Raw genomic sequence first — 20,948 nt, 5'->3', positions numbered from 1 at the left:
GCCTCACGATACTCGGTTCCCAGCCGGCACTATTTTTTCCGGTGTTCCATCCCCGCGTTACACCAGCACATCTTAAACAATCTAAAGAGCGCTCTCACCAGCACCGTAACCGGGAAGGTCTCCTTACAACAGACACGTGGACAAGTACTTGTGGCCAGGGACGATACATCTCTGTCACTGCTCACTGGCTCAACCTCGTGGAGGGTGGGACAAAGTCTCAAACTGGACATCACATATCCTACCCACGTCACGAATAGCGGGCCCAACCTCAATTAGGGTTTCCGCCTCATCATATACATCCTGTCTCCCCTCTCCCTCCGCCTCGCCATCCTATGCTGAATTACCCTCCACATCACTCCCAAGTTGGGAGGTGTGCAGCAGCGCATCGGCAAAGTGGCAACACGCCCTGCTGAAGCTGACATTGCAGCAGAGCTATGGCAAGGAATAAAACAACAGACCGATCAGTGGCTCTCCCCACTGCAACTCAAACGCGGTCTGGTTGTCTGCAACAATGGGTGTAACCTGGTGGCGGCTTTAAAGCTCGGGAAGCTGGGACATGTGCCATGCATGGCTCACGTGCTGAACCTAGTGGTGCAGAAACTTAAAAAAACATACCCTGACTTGCTGTACCTACTTGAGAAGGTGCGCCGTATTTGCGCCCATTTCCGCAATTCCTCAACCACTGTTTCTGGTCTTGCAGCGCTTCAAAAGCAATTTAATTTGCCAAACCACCAACTCATTTGCGACCTGCCAACATGGTGGAACTCAACATATCATATGTTGGCAAGGATAAGTGAGCAGCAGAGGGCACTTGCTGAATACCAGTGTAAACATACCTGTCACACTGAGACTCAGCCAAGACACATAACTTTCGAGTGGGTGTGGATCGCTGATATTTGTGAGGTGCTTGATAACTTATCAGCGTAACCATCCCTATGCTATGTCTGCTGAAAAAATTACTGCAGAATGTAAAAATGGAATATTTGCATGCCCAGCAGCTGGGTATGGAGCAAGATTTCACAATGGGTGATCCTACCCAGCCCAGCCAATATTATCAGGCAAGATTGGGGGATGAAGATGATGATGAAAACGAGGAGGGAGAGGACTTCTTTTTCAGTGGTACTGAGGGGACACCTCATGCTACAGAGGGGAATCCCAACCCCAGCTTCATGTCTATCCAGCATGGGTTGGCTGGAGAGGAGGAGGTGGAGGAGGAGAGTCAGTGTGAGGAGAGGATGGGTATTGTTCCTCCTTCTGGGGTCACAGAAGATTTGCCTCTTTGCAGCTTGGCACACATGGCACACTTCATATCTGTCTGTGCTAAGACCCTTGTGTAATCCACATTTTCAATAGCAACCTATACTGGTTGGCCACCTTTCTAGACCCATGGTATAAGGACAAATTTCCTTCGCTACTATTGCAGTCACCAAGGGGTTTCACAATTGAATCCTTCAAGAGGGCCGTTGTAGATCATTTGATGGCAACAGCACCCTCAGACACTGCTGCTTGCAGAGGAACCAGCTCTGTGCAACAGCATACATTAATGGGGAGAGACACACCAAACAGGTCCAAAAGAGGTGGTGGTAAAATGTCCACAAACTGGGCCATCTTCAATAAACCAGTTCATCACCAAGGACTTGTTGGAACAGTAACAATGTCAAGGAGGGAGAAGTCGAACAAAATGGTCAACGACTATCTAAATGACCATACCTGCGTCCTTCTGTTCCATTTAATTACTGGGTATCCAGGCTGCATAGTTGGCCAGACCTCTCCTTAGATGCCTTGGAGGTGCTGGCCTGCCCAGCTGCTAGTGTAATGTCAGAGCGTGTTTTCAGTGCTGCTGGGGCAATCATCACAGATACACGCACACGGTTGACTACAGAGAATGCAGACAGGCTGACTGATAAAATTTAACAAGGACTGGATTTCGCAACAGTATTTAAGCCCTCCAGATGACAGAATCCCAACCTACAGTCACCCAAAACATTATTTTTTTGCAACTGGTGATCACGTCCATCCCTTCCCATACAAACCCCATTTCTTCTGCCACATGTTCCTCATGGGCAATAAGCTAAAAACAATGTTCCGTTAATTAATATTTCCCATCGGAGGCACTCGTGATGAGACCCTTCTTCCTTCATCAACCATGGTATCATGCAGCTTGGGCTAATTTTTGGAGACATTATGGCTATGCCTGGTCACTGGGCACTGCAACTTCTGTGCTAGTAGTCCTAGCTTCATAATTGTTTGGCCCTTCAGACCTGCTCTGCTTCCTTCATCAACCATGATACAGCCCCTTGGGCTAATGTTTTGAAGACACTATGTCTATGCCTGCACATTGGGCACTGGAACTACCGTGCTAGTAGTCTACTTTCATAATTGTCTGGCTCTTGAGGCCTCATTCCTGCGTCATCCACGATACAGCCCCTAGGGCTAATGTTTTGAAGACACTATGTCTATGCCTACACATTAGGCAGTGGCAGTGGAACAACAAGGACAGTAGTCCAAGCTTTATAATTGTAAATCCCTCGTGATGATGATGATGGGTGGCTTCTTTCTGCGTTAACCATCACACAGCCCCTAGGGCAGATCACTCTCCTTACACCACTTACACTTAGCTGTCAGAAGATAGCATCCATCACTCGCTCTTATGGCACTTTTGATATATCACTAGCTTTGCGTAAGTGGCGTACGAGTCCCGCTTCCAGCAAAAAAAGACAGGACTTCAAATAGTGTTTGTACATTCTAGTGAAGCAGTGGTGTAAAACCACTCGTACAGCCCCTGACCCCTTGTTATACACATTTGTTTACAGTACACTTTTTTTTAACATTTACACCTTTTTTAGCCTTTTCCTCAGCCCCCAGACCGCTTTGTAGGGTCCAGCAGACAATTACTCGCATTTTCCATTGACTAACATTGGACTCGCTACTCACACCGAATACCCGAGTAGTACGGTATACTCAGTACAAGTATAGCGAGTCCGAATATTTCACTACTCGCTCGTCCCTGCTTCTTTGTGATTATGACTATGGCAGCTCTTTTTCTTCTATTTTCCTGTTAGAAAATGGCACGATTAACAAGTGTGACCCAGAAACGCATGAAACCGGCTAAAATACAGAGACATGAACCAAAACATTTTACAAAGTTGTGTTCTGCAATATAACTACAGCACTGAGGGGGTTAATGTCCTCTGCGCCCAGTAATGGGGAATCTCCAGCACCTACCTCCACCTGCAGAGCCGCACACCACATATATGGCTGTTCTGTGCGCACAGGACCTGTGATGAGGTCACAGGAGGGAGGAGTCAGGGGTTGATGTGACGTGTATGATGAGTGCAAGTGGAGCCTCTTTACACCAACTGAGAATGAATGATGGGAACAGAACAATCACTATTAGATCAATCTCTCCCCATACAGTATCAGTTTATCAGCAGCACACAGTAGCGTAGCTACCGGGGGGGGGCAGAGGGTGCGGGCGCCCCGGGCCTGGTGCACTGAGGGGGGCCCACCCGGAGCTACGCTACTGTAACTGTATCGGCGTGCGCAGCGCGCAGATACAGTTACATTCTGCAGCAGAGCAGGGAGAATCGATCTCCCTGCTCTGCCGCCCGGCCGCTATGGGGCCCCTGGGCAGGTGGGGGGCCCGGTGCCAGCAGCGGGCCCTCCGCCGTCATCGGAAGATCAGCTGTATCGGCATTTAGCCGATACAGCTGATCGCATTGATGGGAGAATGAGCGCCACGCTCCTTCTCCCATCATCCCCCGTCAGCGTCTGACGACGCCGACACTGACAGCGGGGGCGATGACGTCACTGCTGTCAGGAGATCAGCGAGAGCAGCGAAGGAACCAGAAAGAAAAGAGGTGAGTTTTTTGGGGGTTTTATTGATGGGTGCTGCAGCGTTATTACAGGGTCTGCCTTTGGGGGTCTTCCGCCTTATTATAGGGTCTGCCTATAGGGGTGCTGCCTTATTACAGGATCTGACTATGGGGGCTGCCTTATTACAGGGTCTGACTATAGGGGCTGCCTTATTACAGGGTCTGACTATGGGGGTCTGCCGCCTTATTACAGGGTCTGCCTATGGGGGGGCTGCCTTATTACATAGTCTGACTATGGGGGCTGCCTTATTACAGGGTCTGACTATGGGGGCTGCCTTATTACAGGGTCTGACTATCAGGGCTGCCTTATTACAGGGTCTGACTATGGGGGCTGCCTTATTACAGGGTCAGACTATGGGGGTGCTGCCTTATTACAGGGTCTGACTATGGGGGCTGCCTTATTACGGGGTCTGACTATGGGGGTTTGCCGCCTTATTACAGGGTATGACTATGGGGGCTGCCTTATTACAGCCTCTAACTATAGGTGGGCTGCCTTATTACAGGGTCTGACTATAGGGGTGCTGCCTTATTACAGGGTCTGACTATGGGGGCTGCCTTATTACAGGGTCTGACTATAGGGATGCTGCCTTATTACAGGGTCTGACTATGAGGGCTGCCTTCTTACAGAGTCTGACTATGGGGGTGCTGCCTTATTACAGGGTCTGCCGCCTTATTACATTGTCTGCCTATGGGGGTGCTGCCTTATTACAGGGTCTGCCGCCTTATTACATTGTCTGCCTATGAGGGTGCTGCCTTATTACAGGGTCTGACTATGGGGCTGCCTTATTACAGAGTCTGACTATGGGGGCTGCCTTATTACAGAGTCTGACTATGGGGGTGCTGCCTTATTATAGGGTCTGCCTATGGGGGTGCTGCCTTATTACACGGTCTGCCTATAGGGGTGCTGCCTTATTACAGGGTCTGACTATGGGGGCAGCCTTATTACAGGGTCTGACTATGGAGTCTGCCTTATTACAGAGTCCGATTATGGGGGTGCTGCCTTATTACAGGGTCTGCCTATGGGGGTGATGCCTTAGTACAGGGTCTGCCCATAGGGGTGCTGCCTTATTACAGGGTCTTACTATGGAGGCTGCATTACAGGGTCTGACTATGGGGGCTGCCTTATTACAGGGTCTGACTATGGGGGCTGCCTTATTACAGGGTCTGCCTATGGGGGGCTGCCTTATACTACAGAGTCTGCCTATGAGGGTACTGCCTTATTACAGTGTCTGCCTATGGGGGTGCTGCCTTATACTACAGAGTCTGCATATGGGGTTCTGCCTTATTACAGGGTCTGCCTATATGGGGGTGCTGCCTTATTACAGTGTCTGCCTATGGGGGCTGCCTTATGCTATAGAGTCTGCCTATGGGGAGTGCATTACACTATATTGTGGACTATTTGGTGCATTATGCTACTGTATATGGAGGATATCTAGGGGGCCATCACAGTATGGAGATTACAGTGTGGGGGTCATTATACATTGTTGGAGCCATCAAAAGTTTGGGGGCTACTAAGGAGTCAGTATACTGTGTGGGTGGTACTATACATTGAGGGGGAATTATACTGTGTATAAGAGAGCATTATGCTGTGTATAGGAGAGCTGTACAGGGGCAGACTGGGGACATTATTAAATGCAAAGTGGGCACTTATCGTTATAGGGGAACTCAGGTTACTGCGGCTATCAAAGGAGCACACAGGGCGATATTACTTTCTAAGGGGCAAAATATGGGCTCTGTTTTCTAGGGCACTTGCACCCGGCATTACTATATTATAGAGGGCTGCTTTAGAATTTAGAGGGCACAGAGAACCACACAGCAGGTGCATTAATAGGGACACATACGGCAGCAGCGGCTCTGTATTGGGGAATCAGGGGCAGTAATAGGGACACATACGGCAGCAGCAGCTCAGTATTGGGGTATCAGGGGCAGTAATAGGGACACATACGGCAGCAGCGGCTCAGTATTGGGGTATCAGGGGCAGTAATAGGGACACATACGGCAGCAGCGGCTCAGTATTGGGGTATCAGGGGCAGTAATAGGGACACATACGGCAGCAGCAGCGGCTCTGTACTGGGGTATCAGGGGCAGTAATAGGGACACATACGGCAGCAGCGGCTCAGTATTGGGGTATCAGGTGCTGTAACAGGGACACATATGGCAGCAGCAGCTCAGTATTGGGGTATCAGGTGCTGTAATAGGGACACATACGGCAGCAGCGGCTCAGTATTGGGGTGTCAGGGGCAGTAATAGGGACACATACGGCAGCAGCGGCTCAGTATTGGGGTATCAGGTGCTGTAATAGGGACACATACGGCAGCAGCGGCTCAGTATTGGGGTATCAGGTGCTGTAATAGGGACACATATGGCAGCAGCAGCTCAGTATTGGGGTATCAGGTGCTGTAATAGGGACACATACGGCAGCAGCGGTTCAGTATTGGGGTATCAGGGGCAGTAATAGGGACACATACGGCAGCAGCGGCTCAGTATTGGGGTATCAGGTGCTGTAATAGGGACACATATGGCAGCAGCAGCTCAGTATTGGGGTATCAGGTGCTGTAATAGGGACACATACGGCAGCAGCGGCTCAGTATTGGGGTATCAGGGGCAGTAATAGGGACACATACGGCAGCAGCGGCTCAGTATTGGGGTATCAGGTGCAGTAATAGGGACACATACGGCAGCAGCAGCTCAGTATTGTGGTATCAGTTGAAGTAATAAGAACACATGCTGCAGCAGCGGCTCAGTATTGGGGTATCAGGTGGAGTAATAAGGACACATATGGCAGCAACGGCTCAGTATTGGGGTATCAGGTGCAGTAATAGGGACATACGGCAGCAGCGGCTCAGTATAGGGGTATCAGGTGCAGTAATAGGGACACATACGGCAGCAGCGGCTCAGTATAGGGGTATCAGGAGCAGTAATAGGGACACATACGGCAGCAGCAGCTCAGTATTGGGGTATCAGGGGCAGCAATAGGGACACATACGGCAGCAGCGGCTCAGTATTGGAGTATCAGGTGCAGTAATAGGGACACATACGGCAGCAGCGGCTCAGTATTGGGGTATCAGGTGGAGTAATAAGGACACATACGGCAGCAGCGGCTCAGTATTGTGGTATCAGGTGCAGTAATAGGGACACATACGGCAGCAGCGGCTCAGTATTGGGGTATCAGATGCAGTAATAGGGACACATACAGCAGCAGTGGCTCAGTATTGGGGTATCAGGTGCAGTAATAGGGACACATGGCAGCAGCGGCTCAGTATTGGGGTATCAGGGGCAGCAATAGGGACACATATGGCAGCAGCGGCTCAGTATTGGGGTATCAGGTGCAGTAATAGGGACACATACGGCAGCAGCGGCTCAGTATTGGGGTATCAGGTGGAGTAATAAGGACACATACGGCAGCAGCGGCTCAGTATTGTGGTATCAGGTGCAGCAATAGGGACACATAAGGAAGCAGCGGCTCAGTATTGGGGTATCAGGTGCAGTAATAGGGACACATACGGCAGCAACGGCTCAGTATTGGGGTATCAGGTGGAGTAATAAGGACACATACGGCAGCAGCGGCTCAGTATTGTGGTATCAGGTGCAGTAATAGGGACACATACGGCAGCAGCGGCTCAGTATTGTGGTATCAGGTGCAGTAATAGGGACACATACGGCAGCAGCGGCTCAGTATTGGGGTATCAGGTGCAGTAATAGGGACACATACGGCAGCAGCGGCTCAGTATTGGGGTATCAGGTGCAGTAATAGGGACACATACGGCAGCAGCGGCTCAGTATTGTGGTATCAGGGGCAGTAATAGGGACACATACAGCAGCAGCGGCTCAGTATTGGGGTATCAGGGGCAGTAATAGGGACACATATGGCAGCAGCGGCTCAGTATTGGGGTATCAGGTGGAGTAATAATGGACACATACGGCAGCAGCGGCTCAGTATTAGGGTATCAGGTGGAGTAATAGGGACACATACGGCAGCAGCGGCTCAGTATTGGGGTATCAGGGGCAGTAATAGGGACATACAGCAGCAGCGGCTCAGTATTGGGGTATCAGGGGCAGTAATAGGGACACATACGGCAGCAGCGGCTCAGTATTGGGGTATCAGGGGCAGTAATAGGGACACATACGGCAGCAGCAGCTCTGTATTGGGGTATCAGGGGCAGTAATAGGGACACATACGGCAGCAGCGGCTCAGTATTGGAGCATCAGGTGCAGTAATAGGAACACATACGGCAGCAGCGGCTCAGTATTGGGGTATCAGGTGGAGTAATAAGGACACATACGGCAGCAGCGGCTCAGTATTGTGGTATCAGGTGCAGTAATAGGGACACATACGGCAGCAGCGCCTCAGTATTGGGGTATCAGGTGCAGTAATAGGGACACATATGGCAGCAGCGGCTCAGTATTGGGGTATCAGGTGCAGTAATAGGGACACATACGGCAGCAGCGGCTCAGTATTGGGGTATCAGGTGGAGTAATAAGGACACATACGGCAGCAGCGGCTCAGTATTGTGGTATCAGGTGCAGTAATAGGGACACATACGGCAGCAGCGCCTCAGTATTGGGGTATCAGGTGCAGTAATAGGGACACATACGGCAGCAGCGGCTCAGTATTGGGGTATCAGGTGCAGTAATAGGGACACATACGGCAGCAGCGGCTCAGTATTGGGGTATCAGGTGCAGTAATAGGGACACATATGGCAGCAGCGGCTCAGTATTGGGGTATCAGGTGCAGTAATAGGGACACATACGGCAGCAGCGGCTCAGTATTGGGGTATCAGGTGCAGTAATAGGGACACATACGGCAGCAGTGGCTCAGTATTGGGGTATCAGGTGCAGTAATAGGGACAAATATGGCAGCAGCGGCTCAGTATTGGGGTATCAGGTGCAGTAATAGGGACACATACGGCAGCAGCGGCTCAGTATTGGGATATCAGGGGCAGTAATAGGGACACATATGGCAGCAGCGGCTCAGTATTGGGGTATCAGGGGCAGTAATACGGACACATACAGCAGCAGCGGCTCAGTATTGGGATATCAGGGGCAGTAATAGGGACACATATGGCAGCAGCGGCTCAGTATTGGGGTATCAGGGGCAGTAATACGGACACATACAGCAGCAGCGGCTCAGTATTGTGGTATCAGGTGCAGTAATAGGGACACATGGCAGCAGCGGCTCAGTATTGGGGTATCAGGGGCAGTAATAGGGACACATATGGCAGCAGCGGCTCTGTATTGGAGTATCAGGGTAATATAAACACATTTCCACATGGTGGGTACCCGGGGAAAAAAAGAAGTGAAGATAAGAGTACTATTAAAACCAATAAGTTTATTTAGAACTTCTTCTAAAAAAAAGTGTACAACACATGCATTAAAAACAGACATAAAGGGGGAAACGGAAAACCTCCAAATACCTGGGAGGCACACCACAACATCGAAATATAGGCTGGGAATCCTAAAGTGGCTAAATCAATCACTCACAAGTGTGTCGGATATAAAAATAAACCTGAAGAAATCCCAGAAAAAAGATAAAGGTATGGACCAGCGCACAGAGATGTTGTGTATAATATAGGTATATAAGCCTGGAGAAAAGGGTGTATGATAATCCAGGAAAGAAAGGCAAAGGAAGCCCCTAAAGTGTGAGCCTGCGACTCCGCTAAAGCAATGACACTGGGGAGTGAGGATTTCACTGTCTATGCACTATCCATGCACTATCATATTACACCTAATTAAAGCTCAAGGGCCAGATGGTTACCTGTAAGCTCAGTGTCCAAGGTCTGTGCGTCCGGATGAAAGTGAAGTAAGGAGGTGTGGGTGCCGCCCGCGCCCGACGAGCGCCGTTTCGCTGTGTAGCTTCTTCAAAAATGGGGCGTGGCAGCAGCGGCTCTGTATTGGGGTATCTGGGGCAGTAATAGGGACACATATGGCAGCAGCGGCTCAGTATTGGAGTATCAGGGGCAGTAATAGGGACACATATGGCAGCAGTGGCTCAGTATTGGGGTATCAGGTGGAGTAATAGGGACACATACGGCAGCAGCGGCTCAGTATTGTGGTATCAGGTGCAGTATTAGGAACATACAGCAGCAGCGGCTCAGTATTGGGGTATCAGGGGCAGTAATAGGGACACATATGGCAGCAGCGGCTCAGTATTGGGGTATCAGGTGCAGTAATAGGGACACATATGGCAGCAGCGGCTCAGTATTGGGGTATCAGGTGGAGTAATAGGGACACATACGGCAGCAGCGGCTCAGTATTGTCGTATCAGGTGCAGTAATAGGGACATACAGCAGCAGCGGCTCAGTATTGGGGTATCAGTGGAAGTAATATGGACACATACTGCAGCAGCGGCTCAGTATTGTGGTATCAGGTGCAGTAATAGGGACATACAGCAGTAGCGGCTCAGTATTGGGGTTTCAGGGGCAGTAGTAGGGACACATATGGAGGCAGCGGCTCAGTATTGGGGTATCAGGGGCAGTAATAGGGACACATATGGCAGCAGCGGCTCAGTATTGGGGTATCAGGGGCAGTAATAGGGACACATACGGCAGCAGCGGCTCTGTATTGGGGTATCAGGGGCAGTAATAGGGACACATATGGCAGCAGCGGCTCAGTATTGGGGTATCAGGTGGAGTAATAGGGACACATACAGCAGCAGCAGCTCAGTATTGGGGTATCAGGGGAAGTAATAGGGACACATACGGCAGCAGCGGCTCAGTATTGTGGTATCAGGTGCAGTAATAGGGACATACAGCAGCAGCGGCTCAGTATTGGGGTTTCAGGGGCAGTAATAGGGACACATACGGAGGCAGCGGCTCAGTATTGGGGTATCAAGGGCAGTAATAGGGACACATATGGCAGCAGCGGCTCTGTATAGGGGTATCAGGGGCAGTAATAGGGACAAATGCGGCAGCAGCGGCTCAGTATTGGGGTATCAGGTGGAGTAATAGGGACATACGGCAGCAGCAACTCAGTATTGGGGTATCAGGTGCAGTAATAGGGACACATACAGCAGCGGCTCAGTATTGGGGTATCAGGGGCAGTAATAGGGACACATGGCAGCAGGGGCTAAGTATTGGGCTATCAGGGGCAGTAATAGGGACACATACGGCAGCAGCGGCTCAGTATTGGGGTGTCAGGGGCAGTAATAGGGACATACGGCAGCAGAGGCTCAGTATTGGGGTATCAGTGCAGTAATAGGGACACATACGGCAGCAGCGGCTCAGTATTGGGGTATCAGGTGCAGTAATAGAGACACATACAGCAGCAGCAGCTCAGTATTGGGGTATCAGGTGCATTAATAGGGTCACATACGGCAGCAGCAGCTCAGTATTGTGGTATCAGGTGCAGTAATAGGGTCACATATGGCAGCAGCAGCTCAGTATTGGGGTATCAGCAGGATGAGGAATTTTGTGCAGGTCGGGATTAGATGGTGATGGGGCTGGAATGTGAGAATTGAAATGTCTTTGTTGTAATCTCTTCAGCTGTGTCCTGGCTGGAAGAAGTTGTGTCGGTCTGGGCCAGATGGAAAAGACGGGAAAAATTAACAATCAGAAAGAACATCAGCGGTGAGACATTATCTGTAACTGTGCTGTGACCTCTTATATGTTCTGTAGGGCTGGTATCTACCACTGACCATATGGCGGTAATATCCATGATGGTTGTTATATAGAGATCATCTTCTATATAGTGCTATATAGTTCTATGTAGTGCCCCTGTAGGAAGATGTATGTAGGACGAACTAAACACCCTCTATGTAGGAGAATTCACAAACACCTACGTAACATAAGAAAGAAATATGATGACCATCCCCTATCCAAGCATTTTTCAACCCATCGTGGGGGGTCCATACATGGAATAAAGGTGACTGGCATTACGATAGTCCAAAAAGATTGGCGCAATGGTGATTATATAAAACGGATGTCCAGGGAAGAATCTCGATATATTTTTGAACTGGACACTCTTAAGCCTAAGGAACTAAAAAATGGAGTCTAACTTTTTGCATTTGATTGACATCCAGCTAATGAGCCATGGACATATAAAGCCATCAGAGCACAGGAGGAGCCTACCCTGATGAAGGAATCCGTGCTATTCCGAAACGCGTTGGTTGTTTCTTTGGCTCCTACAGTGCTCCGTACTACTAACAAGGGCACCACGTGACTGGCTGGACACGTGACCCGAACTTACCGCAGGTCCTGACAACTGCAACGAAACCCGGCACCACGCACTTACTCACTTCCCATTGCACGGGCGGCTGTCACCGGCTGGGACAGTACGCTGACGACTTATACATCTGGTTGTTGCAAAGGAAGCAAAGCTAAGTATAAAGAAGTCCCGCGCGTGTGTGTTGTCTTCACAAACAGTGTATTTTCTCTTAATACCCTTTGGACTCCGCTATATCTATATCCCAATAGGTATGACACACTTCCTCCTTAATATGCACGTCTAAGCACAGGGGTATTATACCGCAGTTCGAGTATTTTCTTTTGATTTGAGGAATTCAGTTTACAGTTTTTAGCTTATGTATGTCCCAGTATTCAGTACCCTTGATATAACCCTCGGTATATAGGAATATACCCTCTAGAAACTATTTTATCACTCTCTTTATTACTTTTGGTGTTTTTAGACATTTTTGTCCAGATTGACATCCTTCCATCTGCATGCAAGTAGCGTCACCATTTTAGTTTCATCTCCCCTTCACCAGGTAACACGTTGTATTTTATGGGCATTCAATCTAATTAAATTCATGCATTTTTTTTTAGCGCAATCTCTATTTTATATTTAGAGATTATCTTCAGTAACAGCGCGGTCATCTGCTGAGGTTCTCCTCCACTATTAGGGTGTGTCACCGAGTTGTAATCAAGTTGTAATCCAGGTTACCTGGTTAGGGGCCCACTCAGAAGTTTCGCCCCCCTGAACCAAAAGCCTAGCTACGCCTCTGGCAGCACATCTACAGCTTACATCGGTGATGTGCTGCTGAGAACAATGATGGGACAGAACGATCACTAATGGATCAATCTGTCCCGATACAGTACCATGTTATCAGCAGTATATCTACAAATTACACCAGCGATGTGCTGCTGAGAACGATGGGGACAGAATCATCACTAATGGATCAATCTGTCCCGATACAGTACCATGTTATCAGCAGTATATCTACAGCTTACACCAGCGATGTGCTGCTGAGAACAATGATGGGGACAGAACCATCACTAATGGATCAGTCTGTCCCCATACAGTATCATGTTATCAGCAACACATCTGCAGTTTTCATGGAGCAATGTGCTGCTGAGAACAACAATGATTTTTGTTTCGGCATAAACAATCCAATCACTCGATGAATATGCAGCATTTTTCTTGTTTAGTATAATACACACCATAGTTCTCCATTAATTATAATGTGCCCCATAGTCCTCCATATAGTATAATACTGTACACTCCCCATAGTCCTCCATAGGTTATAATACACTCCCCTGGTGTGGTTAGGGTTGGGATAAGGGTTAGGGGTGTTAGGGGTTAGGGTTGGAGTTAGAATTGGGGGGGTTTCCACTGTTTAGGCACATCAGGGCCTTTCCAAACGTGACATGGCATCCGATCTCAATTCCAACCAATTTTGCATTGAAAAGTCAATCGGTGCTCTTTCCCTTCCGAGCTCTGCCCTGCGCACAAATTGTGGTTTACCCCCACATATGGGGTATCAGCGTACTCAGGACAAATTGTACAACAACTTTTGGGGTCCAGTTTCTCCTGTTACCCTTAGTAAAATAAAACAAATTGGATCTGAAGTAAATTTTTTGTGAAAAAAAGTTAAAAAGTTCATTTTTTTTAAAAAACATTCCAAAAATTCCTGTGAAGCACCTGAAGGGTTAATAAACTTCTTGAATGTGGTTTTGAGCACTTTGATGGGTGCAGTTTTTAGAATGGATCACTTTTGGGTATTTTCTATCATATAGACCCCTTAAAGCGACTTCAAATGTGATGTGGTCCCTAAAAAAAATGGTGTTGTAAAAATGAGAAATTGCTGGTCAACTTTTAACCCTTATAACTTCCTAACAAAAAAAAAATTTTGGTTCCAAGATTGTGCTGATGTAAAGTAGACATGTGGGAAATGTTACTTATTAAGTATTTTGTGTGACATATCTGTGTGATTTAAGGGCATGAAAATTGAAAGTTGGAAAATTGCTAAATTAGTAGCAGTACAATATGTCACGAGAAAACATTGTCAGAATCACCGGGATCCGTTGAAGCGTTCCAGAGTTATAACCTCATAAAGGGACAGTGGTCAGAATTGTAAAAATTGGCCTGGTCATTAACATGCAAACCACCCTTGGGGTTAATGTATGGCACTACACTGTATTTTGTGAATTGTGGGCGATCATAGTGTGTGTGGAGGGAATACTGAGGATTCATACTGTTTCACAGAATCCATTGTGGGAACATCATATTGTGTGGGGGGATCAATTTTGGGGTGCATTATAATGTGCATATTGGAGCTCCGTTGGAGGTGTCATACTATGTGGAGGGACATATTGCGGGTGTTATACTGTGTGTATGCCATGAAAAGGATATCACACTTTGTGGATTCAGTGTAGTGGGTGGGACAATAAGGGGCATCACTAAGGACACTATGTCTATATATGTGCTACAATACGGTTCCCTCTACCCTAACTTGGAGTTGGTAAATATGCTTTGATATGACTCTGCATCTGATGTCATGATCCTGCTGATTGATTTTTGTTTCATTTTTTTGGTGGGGGAGTGGGCATTTAATTAACAAATCAAGTTAATAATTAGATTATATAAGTGGGACACGGGTGCTTCTTTGGTAACTACCGTATATACTCGAGTATAAGCCGAGATTTTCAGCCCAAATTTTTGGGCTGAAAGTGCCCCTCTTGGCTTATACTCGAGTCAAGGTGGGCGGCAGGGTCGGCGGGTGAGGGGGAGAGGGCGCTGAGGCATACTTACCTAGTCCCAGCGATCCTGACGCTGTCCCTGCCGTCCCACGGTCTTCTGTGCTGCAGCTTCTTCCCCTCTTCAGCGGTCACGTGGGACCGCTCATTAGAAAAATGGGAGGTGGAGCCGCGTATTCATTTCTCTAATCAGCGGTGCCGGTGACCGCTGATAGAGAAAGCTGCGGCACCGAAGACCAGCTGTGACAGGCGGGGGCAGCGTCAGAGAGCGGCGGGACTAGGTAAGTATTTTATATTCACCTGTCCGCGTTCCAGCCGCCGGGCGCCACTCCATCTTCCCGGCGCCTCCATCTTCCCGGCGTCTGCGCTCTGACTGTTCAGGTCAGAGGGCGCGATGACGCGTATAGTGTGCGCGGCGCCCTCTGCCTGATCAGTCAGAGCGGAGAAGCCGGGAAGATGGAGGCGCCGGGAGCTGCAAGCAATAGAGGTGAGTATGTGTTTTTTTTTTTTTTTATTGCAGCAGCAGCAGCAGCAGCGGCACAGATTTATGTGGAGCATCTATGGGGCACAATGAACGGTGCAGAGCATATATGGGGCACAATGAACGGTGCAGAGCATATATGGGGCACAATAAACGGTGCAGAGCATATATGGGGCACAATGAACGGTGCAGAGCATATATGGGGCACAGCTATGGGACAATAATGAACGGTGCCGAGCATATATGGGGCACAGCTATGGGACAATAATGAACGGTGCCGAGCATATATGGGGCACAGATATGGGACAATAATGAACGGTGCCGAGCAGAGCACTGTATGGGGCAGAGCTATGGGACAAAATGAACGGTGCAGAGCAGAGCAATGTATGGGGCAGAGCTATGGGACAAAATGAACGGTGCAGAGCACTATATGGGGCAGAGCTATGGGACAAAATGAACGGTGCAGAGCATATATGGGGCACAGATATGGGACAATAATGAACGGTGCCGAGCAGAGCACTGTATGGGGCAGAGCTATGGGACAAAATGAACGGTGCAGAGCAGAGCACTGTATGGGGCAGAGCTATGGGACAAAATGAACGGTGCAGAGCACAGTATGGGGCACAGCTATGGGACAAAATGAACGGTGCAGAGCACTGTATGGGGCACAGCTATGGGACAAAATGAACGGTGCAGAGCACTATATGGGGCACAGCTATGGGACAAAATGAACGGTGCAGAGCACTGTATGGGGCACAGCTATGGGGAAATATGAACGGTGCAGAGCACTATATGGTACAGCTATGGGGAAATAATGATCTATTTTTATTTTTGAAATTCACCGGTAAATGCTGCATTTCCACCCTAGGCTTATACTCGAGTCAATAAGTTTTCCCAGTTTTTTGTGGCAAAATTAGGGGGGTCGGCTTATACTCGGGTCGGCTTATACTCGAGTATATACGGTATCCTAAACATGTATATCTCCATGGCCGATATTAAATTGAACAGAAGGGAAGAACTGCAAAGAGTTTGTATGTTCTCTCCGTGTTTGCGTGCGTTTCCTCCGGGTACTCCGGTTTCCTCCCACATTCCAAAGACATACTGATAGGGAATCTAGATTGTGAGCCCCATCGGGAACAGTGATGATAATGTGTGCAAAACTGTAAAGCGCTGCGGAATATGTTAGCGCTATATAAAAATAAAGATGATGATGATGATGATGAACACCAGACAGCTGCAGATAAACAGTATATATACATGATACTTTATTTACATGGTTGATATATAGCTGTACTATATGGATACTAATTGCTTTTCAATAACAATCATTGGTAATTGTATACATTTATAACAATCATTTATTGCTCTAAATTGTTTTCCCTTTCTGTTATAGATGAGCCACTTTACTTGACTATAACATGCATTTTTTTTCTTCGACATATCGCCAATAAAATGTTAAAAACAAAAAATGCCTACTTCCATGAGTGTGTTCTTTGATGTCTAATAAGTGATGATTTGTCTGTAAAACATTTCCCACATTCTGAACATGAAAATGGCTTCTCCCCTGTGTGAATTCTCTCATGTGTAACCAGATGTGATTTCTCGTTAAAGCATTTCCCACATTCGGAACATGAAAATGGCTTCTCTCCTGTGTGAATTCTCTGATGTATAACAAGTTTGGATTTCTCTGTAAAACGTTTTTTGCATTCTGTACATGAAAATGGTTTCTCCCCTGTGTGAGTTCTCAGATGTCTAACAAGATTGCATTTCTCTGTAAAACATTTCCCACACTCTGAACATGAAAATGGCTTATCAACTGTATGACTTCTCCTCTGATGTGTAACAACATGTGATTTCTCTGTAAAACATTTTCCACAATCTGAACACGAAAAAGGCTTCTTTCCCAAGTGTATTCGTTGATGTTTTACAACATCTGGTTTCCGACTAAAATATTTTCCACATTCTGAGCATAGAAATGGCTTCTCCCCTGTGTGAATTCTGTGATGTGCTACAAGGTGAGATTTATCAGTAAAACATTTCCCACATTCTGAACATGAAAATGGTTTCTCCCCTGTGTGAGTTCTCTGATGTCTAACAAGATTGCATTTCTCTGTAAAACATTTCCCACACTCTGAACATGAAAATGACTTATCAACTGTATGATTTCTCCTCTGATGTGTAACAAGATGTGATTTCTCTGTAAAACATTTTCCACAATCTGAACACGAAAAAGGCTTCTTTCCCAAGTGTATTCTCTGATGTTTTACAACATCTGGCTTCCGACTAAAATATTTTCCACATTCTGGGCATAGAAATGGCTTCTCCCCTGTGTGAATTCTGTGATGTGTGACAAGATGAGATTTATCAGTAAAACATTTCCCACATTCTGAACATGAATATGGCCTCTCCCCTGTGTGACTTCTCTGATGTCTAACAAGATTTGATTTTTGATTAAAACATTTCCCACATTCTAAACATGAAAATAACTTCTCCTCTGTGTAAGCTATTTCGTGTTCAACAGCCCTTCTTTGACTTTTATTTTGCATATGTGTCTTTGTTGAAGCAGAAGAAAGGTCCTGCGTTAAAGGATCAGAATATAGATGTTTCCTGTCAGGGGCTGGAAACATATCTGGGATGATGGCATACTCTTTAAATGTATCTGGTGTGATCCCATGATCTTCTGGATCAAAATCTGAAAATATCACATATCCATCTGAGCTTGTGGTACATTCATCTGTGAAGAAATAAACTTATTATTTTTCAATATCAGTGCTTTGAAAGTAAATTTTCCTGGAGCGCAGCGCATTGAAAGTGTGGGGTTCTAGGCTTTCACAAAATGTCGGCGGAGCCCCTGCACCACCGAAGACTCCTTACTACCAGCCTGGAACTCGCAGCGTCACACAGCTGAACACCCCCTCCTCCCAGTCCAGGGTCCGCAGCATCACCTGCAGTATCACTCGACTGAATTCCTACATGCACGATCGACATCTCCTCCAACTATCAGTTAGCTGGCACCCTATACACATCAGACTGTCAACTGAACCTGTTGATATTGGCAGATTCTGTCAAAACTAGTAAAAATATCAATGAATAATTTTTTAGGAAAAATCAGACAGTAGCTCAGGGCAGAGGCAGAAATGCACTTCAGAAACACAATGTGAATAGCCTCGATTCTGCTATTTTGACATTTTTAGAATGGAAAACAAAATTCTTTGTGATGCTTTGTTTGTTGTTAGTATTCTAACGCCTGACATGTATAAATACAATTTCACCATTTTTATTCATGCTATTTTCCGTTCACCATTAATATTGTGCTAACGGTATTATACCGGTTGTTACGATTATAGGGACACAAAATATGTCCATGTTTATTTTAATTGTTTTGCACCTTTATTTTTATTACTAACCTTATAGAGAAAAATCTTGTACACTTTTTTCCCCTCATAATGTACTGGCATATAGAGATATATCTGTATATAAAAATTTATTATAGTGTAAAGAAGAATGCTATTGAGGTTTTTAGGCTGGGGTCACACTAGCGTATGGCATCCGATGCAAAAGCATTGGATGCGATATGCTAATGACCCTTGGCTTCTGCTCTGCTGCGAGCAGGAGCCAAGTGTCATGTTACTGTGCTCCGAGCCTCTTGCACAGATAGAATCAGAGCACAGCTGTGGAGGAGAAAGTAATTTCTCCATCTCCTCCACTGCCGGCATCGCTGTATATCGCACCTCACTCGGATGATATCCGAGCGCTGCATGTTGTGTCACTCACACCCATAGTCTTATATGGGTGTGAGTGAGCCGAGACTCGGTCGAGTCTCGTGCCAATCGCAGCATGTTGTGATTGTTCTCGCATGCCGATTCGGCATGAGAAAATAATCGCAGATGTGATCTGCCCCCTAAATTAACAGTGATCCGAGTGTAATGCGATGTTTTCTCGCATAGCACTCGTTTGTATTCTACCCTAGTGTGACCCCGGCCTTAGGATGAGAAAATTCTCCTGTACATGACGGTGTAGCCTGTGGCTGACTGGTAGTCTTCCTGCCTTCCATATCAGGGGTACTGCGTTCGTATTCCCTGCTCGACAAGTTTCAAAAATATGTTTACAGACAACCACTGAGAACAGTGTCTTGTGTTAGACAGGTCTCTGAACATAGATGTTACTTTTATGCAGTAGCACAGAAGTGTGCTATGGCTGTAGAGGAGAAACTTTCATATGAAACGTATGTAATAAAGTGTTTTTGCGTAAGTACAACATTTTTAAGTGTAAAATTCACACAAAAAAGTGTGAGCATACCATAAAAATGCAACATATTCTACAGAAGAGTGACAGAGTACAGTTTTGACACCTCTTACTACTCACCTGTACGGTTATCTGTAGGAATCTCCACTTTACACTGCTCATCACCCCTCACATATGTCTCTGTAGTATTAATATGGGTCAGATCTTTACCCTGAAACAAATGTTGCAAAAGTCACAGATGGAGAAGTCACAAAAGATTACACCATGTTGCAAATTATTATGCAAATTGGATTTAAGTGTCAAAGATTTAATTGTTTTGTCTTTCCAATAACATCATAGATGGTAATGGGTCTCAGGGCTCAATGGATCACTGAAATCAATCTTAAACACCTGTGATAATTAGTTTTCCAGGTGATTCTAATTATAGGAAAACTACTTAAAAATGATGTTCCACATTATTAAGCAGGCCACAGTTTTCAAGTAACATGGGAAAGAAAAAGGATCTCTCTGCTGCCGAAAAGCATCAAATAGTGCAATGCCTTGGTCAAGGGATGAAAACATTAGATATTTCCCGAAAACGTAAGCGTGATCATCGTACTGTTAAGAGATTTGTGGCAGAATCTGAGCACAGATGTGTTCGTGCTAATAAAGGCATAATGAGGAAGGTTTCTGCCAGGCAAGTTCATCGGATTAAGAGAGCAGCTGCCAAAATACCGATACAAACCAGTAAACAGATATTTTTATATATATGCTGGTGCCTCTGGAGTCCCTCGAACCTCAAGGTGTAGGATCCTTCAAAGGCTTGCTTTGGTTCATAAACCTACTATTCGGCCACCCCTAAACAGTGTTCACAAGCAGAAACGGTTGCAGTTGGCCCAGACATACATGAAGACTGATTTTCAAACTGTCTTGTTTACTGATGAGTGTCGAGCAACCTAGATGGTCCAGATGGAGGGAGTAGTTGATGGTTGGTGGATGGCCACCATGTCCCAACAAGGCTGCGACGTAAGCAAGGAGGTGGAGGAGTCATGTTTTGGGCCGGAATCATGGGAAAACAGCTGGTAGGGTCCTTTAAGGTTCCTAAAGGTGTGAAAATGACCTCTGCAAAGTATATAGTTTCTGACTGACAACTTTCTTCCATGGTATAAAAATCAGAAACATGCCTTCAGGACCAAAATCATCTTCATGCATGACAATGCACCATCTCATTCTGCAAAGAATACCTATGAGTTATTGGCTGCTATGGGCATAAAAGAAGATAAACTCATGGTGTAGCCACCATCTTCCCCTGACGTCAACCCTATAGAGAACCTTTGGAGTATCATCCAGCACAACATCTATGAGGGTGGGAGGCAGCTCACATCAAAACAGCAGCTCTGGGAAGCTATTCTGACTTCATGGAAAGAAATACAAGCAGAAACTCTCCAAAAACTCACA

General features: G+C 46.7%; 1 protein-coding gene across 1 annotated transcript in view; it reads right to left on the bottom strand.

Moving 5' to 3' along the window:
• Positions 1-20,948, bottom strand: part of LOC138666629 (uncharacterized) — a 292,085-nt gene that overhangs the window by 209,272 nt on the left and 61,865 nt on the right. Inside the window, 2 exon segments of the mRNA XM_069754825.1 lie at positions 16,743-18,000; positions 19,632-19,722. Of these exon segments, the coding sequence (XP_069610926.1) occupies positions 16,743-18,000; positions 19,632-19,722 (1,349 nt within the window).

This window comes from Ranitomeya imitator, chromosome 2 (assembly GCF_032444005.1).
Source record: "Ranitomeya imitator isolate aRanImi1 chromosome 2, aRanImi1.pri, whole genome shotgun sequence".
Lineage (NCBI taxonomy): Eukaryota > Metazoa > Chordata > Amphibia > Anura > Dendrobatidae > Ranitomeya > Ranitomeya imitator.
This window is presented reverse-complemented; position numbering and strand designations above follow the sequence as displayed.